We start from the raw sequence: 8922 nt of genomic DNA on the forward strand, positions 1-8922 counted from the left end.
TTTATTAAATGTACATACAAAAACTCTGTAGCAAAATACAGGGGTGTGCTAAGAGGTGAGCATGGTGCGGTTTGATACGGTTTTCAAAACAAACCGAACCGCAAACCGCATGGTGCGGTTTTTGCATTCTTAAAACCGTTGGGTGCGGTTTTGTAATGGTTTGGGTTTTCGGTTTTTAAATACGGTTTCGGTTTGTATCGATTCGGTTTTGATTTTTAAACCGTGTTAAGAATTTGGTGCAGTTTTTTTTATGTTTTTTGGTGGGGTTTTTTTTAAAACTGTAAGAACTGAAAACCATGTGCATATAAGTTTGTATTGTGCTGTTTTTTTCAATACATTCATTTTCAGCTCAAAACAAAATTACATAATCAAAAATTGTAAATCGCTTAAAATACAACTTGTGACCACTCTCACAAACTAATTAATAATTGAAGGTTGGTTGAATTTGACTTAATTTGTTACAAGCTTATTACATGTAATCGATTAGTACGTTTGGCTAACAATAGAACATTTCTTTTACACCCCATATAGTCTTATACAAACACAAAATAAACATATAATAAATATATTATCGTTTATAACTATTTTAAATAGCATGTATATAATATACATTGATTGATTTATTACTATACACGCTTGTGGTGCGGTTCGGTTTTGGCGGACCGGTTTTTAGGATAGAAACCGCACCGCACCGTTGACCTTCGCTTTTTGCAAAAATTAAATCTGCACCATTGGTTTTTGCATAGGTTTCGGTTTTTCGGTTGCGGTTTATTGCGGTTTTATCGGTTTTTTTTTAGTCGGTTCGGTTTTTGCTCACCCCTAGGTGTGCTACTCCTAAATAACTACTCTCCCACAACTTTTTTTCCATATAACCTTTATATATATTGAATAAAATCTTGATTACACACTAGTTCTTTCTTTTGCAATTGCCTCATGTTTGATGCTGCAACTTTCTTTGTCTTTCCTTCATCACACGACCACTAAATGTTGATGATTTGGATTTTGTGGCCACATTGGATGACCTATTTTTTCAAAAATCATGGTTTGGTGAAAATGAATAAAATTGTAACATCTTTTAATACTTCAAAAGAAAACAGAACTTAATGATGCAACATCACCCTTCTATTTGCTTGGGTAGCATTTTGACCACAAATTTGCTTTCTTTTTGTGCCCCTCTTTCCTCTGTTTGGAAATGAAAGGGACGTGGTATTGTGTTTCTTGGAATTAGTTTCTTGTTGTGGGATTTTAAGAAGAATGCAACCTGTTAAATCAACACAACAATGATCTTTGGTTACATAAAGAAAAGAGAATAACATATATAGGTGTGTATCATATATGCTTCCTCTTCACAGACCTTGTTAAACAAATCAACATCATTGGCTGTTCTTCGTGGTGGAATTCTTTTATCAATTGCAAAATGAAATTCTTGAGGTATTGTGACTTGTCGTTTTTTGTTACATAATAGCCCCAATTCCCCTTTACTTTCAAGTATCTACAGGAATTGCAAGTGGATATATCATATATATGTTAAACTTAATTATAAAAGTTTAAGTTTTAATGTTTTATACCTTCTTGTTTAAAGGTCTGGCCTTGAATAAGAATTTTGGAGCTTTCTCCAGCTGTTCTTTTTCTAGTTCTTTGGAATTGCTAATCTTTGAATGTTGTGGCCTCAACAATGTCTGTAAAAGGGGTATTTTGGGAATTGTTAGATTTGTTTTGCACTGATGATTCTGCATGAAAAGAAAAAGAAAGAAAAACTTAGATGATGTATACTAAAATATAAATTGCCATATTTCAGGTGTAAAGAAAATAAGGATCAACCTGTCTTGTTTTTGCTTCTTCAAGCTTTTGCTTCTTAGGAGGTGGAGGTCTAACACTCTTACATGTTAAACCTGCATCCCTACAAAAGGAAACTCTATATGAAGGGTTTTAAGTGTGATAGCTAGTCTTTCCAATCATAAGAAACTCTAACACTCTTACCTTTGTTTTTGCTTCTCTGGTTCCATTTTCAGGTTCTTAAATGGTGTTTCCTGCAACTAGAAGATAAAGGTAACGTTTTAACCACAATAAAAAAGCAACAATGGACCAAGAGTTATTTGTGTTAGTGAAGAGGGGGATTGGGGACATATAAGTCTCGTATAACCTTATGGGGATTTTCAGCTTCATTCGAGTAACAAAGGCTTTCAATCTCAGTAGTTCTTGATGTAGTATCTGTAGGTATAAAATGTACACCAATAAACAAGAAGCAATCATGAATTTGAATGAAAAATGTCGACATGAACAACACAAAGCTAAAGGTAACCAACCGATCCGATCCATTTGGCATATTATTGACATAAACAAATAATCATTCATTCACCATCACTTTGTAAAATCAAACAGATTACGGAGTTCTATGACAACGGAAAATGATTAATAACAATAAAACATCTAATGCTTCATAAACTCCAAAGTACAAGTAACCAAAGCCACTACTAAAAAACATCAATTAACATGTCCGTTAAACTGAATACGCTAAACTAAAAATCGAATTCTGAAAAGGAGAACCCTAATTGAATTTAGAATCTTAAAATTCTGGAAAAATATGCAATCAAACGACTTAGAATCACAAATTTATAACGAACAACGTACTTGAAAGGGAATAGCTAAGAGCTCCCTTGAGTAATGCTTTGTTCATATGCTCTTCAGTGTCTCCTTTACTGTATTTGAACAATTTGGGGGCTGAGGACTCGTGATTTGCATTGATCACTCTATTTCTGGAGTCCATTACACCCTAATAATCAACAACTTTTGATAGATTTGAAAACAATATCAATAAACAGAGGTAGAAGGAATTTGCTTGTTAGGCAATTTGGTAAAGAGAAGCAAACGATCCATCAACCGCTGAATCATTTCATAGAAGGGAGAAAGCTTACGACCGTTGAAGTCGCACAACTGAAAAAAGACCCACAACATAATATTTTGATTGTTTAAAATTTAAAAGGAAAAACCAATATTTTTGTCCATTTAAAATACGTTTGATTTTGCTTTAATTACTTTTAAGTTAATTTTATGCTGATTTGTTTTTTATTAAAATAAAAATATAACAATGTGTTTTCATTCAAATGTTCATTAAAAACGGTATAATAATCTTATAGGATTGGTCTTATAAAACTTTCTAAAAAATAGATTATGAATAATTAATATAGGCCATATCGGAACCTAAAATGGTTTTGAATGACAAAAATATAACTAAAACGGTTTTTCTACACATACAATTCATTCTAAATTTGACTATTTTTTATTGGGTCACATTCCTTTTACCTAAAATTTTACAATATCTTTTCCTTTCTAGACAAGACTATTGAATTATTTTTTAGACAAAATTGCAAAAATAATTCCTGTGGTATACAAATTTTTGGGGTTTTAGTCCAAACAGTGACTATTTTGGTTTCATAGTCCTTTTGAAGTGGTTTGTATGTGAAAATGATCCCTTCGAAAATTGAAATGACTATAATACCCTTGGGGTATTTATTTTTTATTTTTGTTTCATTATTCTTAATATTTAATATTTATTTATTTATTTTAACAATTAAAAAAATAAAAAAGGGTCCACCCCTCTCTCTCTCTCTCTCTCTCTCTCTCTCTCTCTCTCTCTCTCTCTCTCTCTCTCTCTCTCTCTCTCTCCAGTTTCAATACCCAAAGATACAACCCACCATTATCTTCTTCATGACCCTCGTCTTTTTCAAACCCTAACTCCTCACCACCATCTCTTCTTCCAGTCACCAAAATCAATTACCAACACCACGATCAGAATTCAAGACTTGTTCATGTTGCAGATTCGGTGAGTTCCCAGTTTACTCACTAGATCGTATAAGGATATGGTGGTGTTGAAGATCTATAGTAGCAGCGACAGTGAGCGGTGATGGCAGCTTCGTTGCTTCCACTTCCTGTTCCGACGAGTTCAATGAGGATGGAGGCAAACTGAGATGGGTACGACGGAGGGAAGAAGTAGCGGTGGAAGTTCGTGGGTGGCAGGCCTTGGTTGCGTTGCTATCTTCTTCGTTTTCTGGGCAGCAGGTCGTCGAGAGGGAGGTAGTAGGAGATGGGATGAGGTTTGATGTTGTTTGGTGGTGATTCACGGTGATCAAAGTCACCGGTGGTGGTTATTGATGGAGGCAGCGACGGTTCTTGATGGGTTTTGGTGGCAAGCTCCTAAAACCGGAGGAAGGCAATAGATGGTGGTGTTTTGAAGCTTGCTTGACGGATTTTAATGGCGGAGATATAAGGTGGAGTTGTGGTGGATGGGTTCAAAAGAAAGAGACAAAGAATTCAACAGGTTTTCTTGTGTGTGTGTGTGTGTGAGAGAGAGAGGGAGAGAGAGAGAGAGGGACCTTTTTTTTAATTGTTAAAATAAATAAATAAATATTAAAGTTTAAGAATAATGAAAGAAAAATGAAAAATAAATACCCCAAGGGTATTATAGTCATTTCAATTTTCGGAGAGACTATTTCCACATACAAACCACTACGAAAGGACTACGAAACCAAAAAAATCACTGTTTGGATTAAAACCCTAAAAATTTGGATACCACAGGACATTTTTGCAATTTTGTCTATTTTTTATCCTATATCTATCTTTCATATTTTATCTAATTGTTTTTAAGATTCTTTTATTTCATGTATTATTTAGTTTTTTTTATAATTTTATTATATACTATGACATTTGCTCATTTTAAACCATTAACCGGCCCACCATTTTATATATATAAAAAAACATTTTGTTATTTTTTTTTAAAATACCACATTTTCATCTACAAAATAAACCAATGCATGATATAACCCAAAAAAGGTTTTCTTCAATACGGGAAAAAATAAAAATACGAATACGAATACTCAAACCCAAGATCAACACCAGCATAAATGTGAAAATTTAGTTTTAATCTTTTATTTATTATAAAATCAATATATTAAAAAAAAATTATCAATGATATTCGAAAATGCAAACGTGATTTTTTAATTATACAATACACATAAAAACATTAAAGATATTTATATATTTTTGATATATTATGTTAATATTATAATATTAAAAATTGAAAATTAAACATTAAAAACTATAAATAAAAAATTAATTTGAAAATTTTAAATAACAAAATATATGGTATTAAAAGATAAACAAAGATTATTTTATTCAATGATTTGAGGTTTAAAGAAATAAAAGCATAGAACCCAAGATGGTTTATCTAAGGCTATTTTGAATGGTACTAAAAATGACGCATGAGAACTAAGCTAGACAATCAAGTCACACGTGAACACCATCCCGATGTCTGGTAGTTTGTTTGTGAAGTAGTTGCGAGGATGAACCAAGACAGACGAAACATGAAGAAGGAAGGCATCAATGGTCGTTTTTTGACCGTTTGTTGTGTACGATGGACCCAAAAAGAAAATTATTTCTTTTTCAATTTTAGAAACATATACTACAACTATAAATGTCACATATTTTCTAAACATTTCACACTACAAAAACACACAATTTTTGATTTTCTCATTTTTTTTCTTCAACCTATGGATCCAAATCAATATAACTCACCAACTTCAAACATCCCAAAAACTCCAAATGATCCATATGCAAACGTTAGTTACATGCAATTGATATCACCCAGAATCCAACAACAATCTCTATTCACCAATCTTTCATACCAACCAAACTAGTACCAACAACAATGACCACAAGAATTCAATCAATCCTTATTCCAAGCCTTTCAACAACAATCTTAACAATTTCAACCCCAATATTCTCAACCTCAACAATTTCACGCACAACCTTCACAACCATCTCAAGTCTCATTATCTCAATCTGTAACGTCTGTGTTTCTGGCTAAAGCATTAATAATGGTGTAATAGTCTAGGTCAACCTTTGTAACTTATTTTGAAGTAATAAAGAGAAATTATGTGAATATTATTTGAATTATGTGCTTACTTGTTTAATTGTTATGATTTAATTAATTAATAATAAAAATAAGCGTTGAAAATAAATATTAGAAAATGCCGATATCTTTTAAGAAAATTGTAGTGGTCGAAACAAGGATTCCGAAGATATAAAGAACGACGAAATCCGAGTTATAACGAAGAATATATGACATGTCGAAGTTTCGCGACGGAACTGGCACGGCATCGAGAAGCGTAAAAAGTGAATTTACGATAAAATGCTTTTTAGCCTTAACGATCTAAACAAAATTCATCGTATTCGTTAAGCCGAGAATTTTGATAAAAAGAACGTTCAAATCTGACTTCGTATGAGGAAGCTATGATTTTTCTAAGTTTCAGCTTAGCAGTAGACAGCTAAAAACTCGAATTTAAGATTGAGCGATATTTAGCCCACACAACCTAAACGAGAACCGAAGGTCTCGTTAATAGTAGTACAACGGTAAAAATACTGACGAATACGGACGTCGTGTGAAGAAGTTATGATTTTTTAACGGATTTTCCTATCCCCGTTTGTTAAAAATAATAATATTAAAATAAATTCAAAATTAACCGACGAAGTCTAAACGAAAGTTGTAGAATATATATTTCCGCCTGCGCGTGCATATAAAGAACGTCAAAAATGGAGCTCGTATGCGAATGTTATGAATTTTAGAAGTTTTGGGTGCAATTTCCGAGAAATTCGCATGGTACAGATCCGGCCACCCTTGTGAATCTGACCCGTGTCCGATGCTAATGATGTATCTGAAGCATGGCCAAATCAGGATCCGACGTGTGTTCGCCATCTGTCTCGGTCTCGCATAGCTAGCCTCGTGGCCTCGCCTCGCAGCGCCACCTGCCGTCCGCGTGTCCGATGCTCGCACGAGCCGCGTCTCCCCTCCGTGTCCGAGCCTCGCAGCTACTACGTGGAGCCTCCTTAGCCACCAGTCTTCGGTCTCGCACCCTATAAATAGGAGGGTTGCGAGATCTCCGTGCTAGAATTAGAAAAATGTCATTTTTCACCCATAAACTTATATTTTGACTATATTGACTTCCCCCGAAGCCCCGATATCATTTTCAACACCCGAAACACATCCCAAAGTGTCCAAAGACCTGGAAAATTTTATCTTTTCGGTTTTGAAGCTCTGACCCTCACAGAGCCCGGTTTCTCAATAAAACTCTCGGTTTTATCAGAAACGATCATTTTAAGAAACGAAGTGCTGCCCGATTATCATCAAATCAAGTGAGTGTATAGTCACTTTCATCTTACACATAGATATGAAGTATTTTATATAAATATGTGCTATGTGTGTGTGTGTGTGTGTGTATATATATATATATATATATATATATATATATATATATATTGATTGTTTATTTGAGATGGTTGTTGCATGAATATTTATACAAGTTTTAAAATGATTTAAACTGTATATATATATATATATATATATATATATATATATATTATCTACAAATATGTTGCGTATAACATGGGTAGATGAAATAGTTGGTGTGAGATAAATTGATGAGAGGCCTCGATGTTGTTGTTGTTCCAGTCATCTAGCGGAGTATGGATGACGACCACAGACTCTTCTAGACAGTTCAGTGGAACGCTAGCGGGATCGTAACCTGTAGGTGTTTGTGGACTTGATGTTCACCGGTGTACTCCATACCCCTCATGGTTGCTAAGGAATCCCCATAGCAGTAAAGTTCATCCCGATGATAAAATCCTTAGACTAGGTCCCTTGTATAGGTGTTTAGGACCATAAAGTGAGGATTGCAGGAATAAGTAATTAGGGTTATTGTTGGTTTGATGAAATTAATAAATTTATTGTTGATTGATGAAATTAATGAATTTATTATTATTTATGGGTTGAAAACCCTATATGCTCACCAGACTCCCAAGCCTGACCTACTCAACAGATTTCTGTTTTATAGGTAGTGGACCCAAAGCATAATTTGGATGATGATGAGGGATTTTTGGATTATAGGCCAGTAGTTGTAAATAACTGTTGTAAGACTTGTAATGTATTGTTTATGCTTTTGATCTGTATCAAACATGACATCCCGAGTCTTTTTAATGAAACACATTTCTACGGAAATGCTTTGATAAATCTTTATCATATTTTTATTTTGGGAACAAATTTCGCAACACTTTTATGTAAAATATTACTCTGATTTTCAAACAAGCATAAATAAAATCAATCTTTTATGGCCATTAAATTAGGGATGTCACACAATCCCAACCTATAAACCTCCACAACGATGACGATGAACGGTCCAAGAAAGACAACAATCAATTCAAAAAAGGCAAAACAAAAGGAAAATAACAAAAAAAAAAAGAGAGAACTACGCAATTGATCGAAGACAACAAGGAAGGTTTAGCGAACACTTAGATTTTCATATCACAAGACAGTGACACCGGGAACGCGTATTCGGGTTGAAGTTTTTAGCATCGTGTTCTAGACCACTTTCATGCGCCATTAGGAAGGGAAACACAGCAGACATACGATTCGGTTAATATAAAATGGTGTGACCTACGAGCGGCTATCACAAAATTTAACAACATCTTTGACAATCTTAAAATATGCACAAAAGTTGTCGCAACGATTTCAATATTTTATCGACCGCGTGCTACCAATACAAAATTACCAATAATGGTAAACCATTTAGCAACCAAAAAGCGTGGGAGGTTTGTCGTAACAGTCCAAAATCGATCCTTTATCCGGAGATGGTACATTCGAGATCTACCATCGGATCCAACAAAATGTCAAGAACTTCCGAGTCCGACGTGGATTTTGCCCTCGACCTCAAGGATGAGTGTAACGGCACCGTGGGAGAGCGTCCACCGGAAGTCCAACTTCGTCGACCATCAGGAAGGGACAAATTGAGAAAGAAGAGCTCTTCAAGCGGTTTGCGAAGACGTACTTGCGGAAAAAATAGACAAGACTTTAACTTTTCTAGAAAAAAAAAT

The 8922-nt window shown here is 34.3% G+C and overlaps 1 protein-coding gene across 2 annotated transcripts; it reads right to left on the bottom strand.

The window, feature by feature from the left end:
* Positions 1-486: 486 nt before the first annotated feature.
* Positions 487-2937, bottom strand: LOC145035131 (protein TPX2-like). 2 transcript variants are annotated; one of them, XM_078983724.1, is made up of 8 exons: positions 2632-2937; positions 2144-2211; positions 1981-2036; positions 1822-1900; positions 1569-1679; positions 1355-1492; positions 1119-1261; positions 487-1022 (listed from the first exon to the last, which is right to left on the bottom strand). In XM_078983724.1, exons 1-8 carry the CDS (start codon positions 2765-2767, stop codon positions 932-934), a joined length of 822 nt encoding a protein of 273 aa, XP_078839850.1. In that variant the 5' UTR covers positions 2768-2937; the 3' UTR covers positions 487-931. The 2 variants fall into 2 exon arrangements, with proteins under 2 accessions (XP_078839850.1, XP_078839849.1); XM_078983723.1 differs by having other exon boundaries at positions 490-1022; positions 1569-1730.
* Positions 2938-8922: the final 5985 nt, after the last annotated feature.

Source organism: Lactuca saligna, chromosome 3 (genome assembly GCF_052625555.1).
Source record: "Lactuca saligna cultivar CGN05327 chromosome 3, ASM5262555v1, whole genome shotgun sequence".
Lineage (NCBI taxonomy): Eukaryota > Viridiplantae > Streptophyta > Magnoliopsida > Asterales > Asteraceae > Lactuca > Lactuca saligna.

Coding starts and splice junctions, on each gene's coding strand:
- LOC145035131 (XM_078983723.1), bottom strand. CDS start 2,767: ATGGACTCCAGAAATAGAGTGATCAATGCAAATCACGAGTCCTCAGCC. Junction 2,212..2,631: donor TCTTAGCTATTCCCTTTCAA/GTACGTTGTTCG, acceptor TTATACCTACAG/ATACTACATCAAGAACTACT. Junction 2,037..2,143: donor AAGCTGAAAATCCCCATAAG/GTTATACGAGAC, acceptor TTTATCTTCTAG/TTGCAGGAAACACCATTTAA.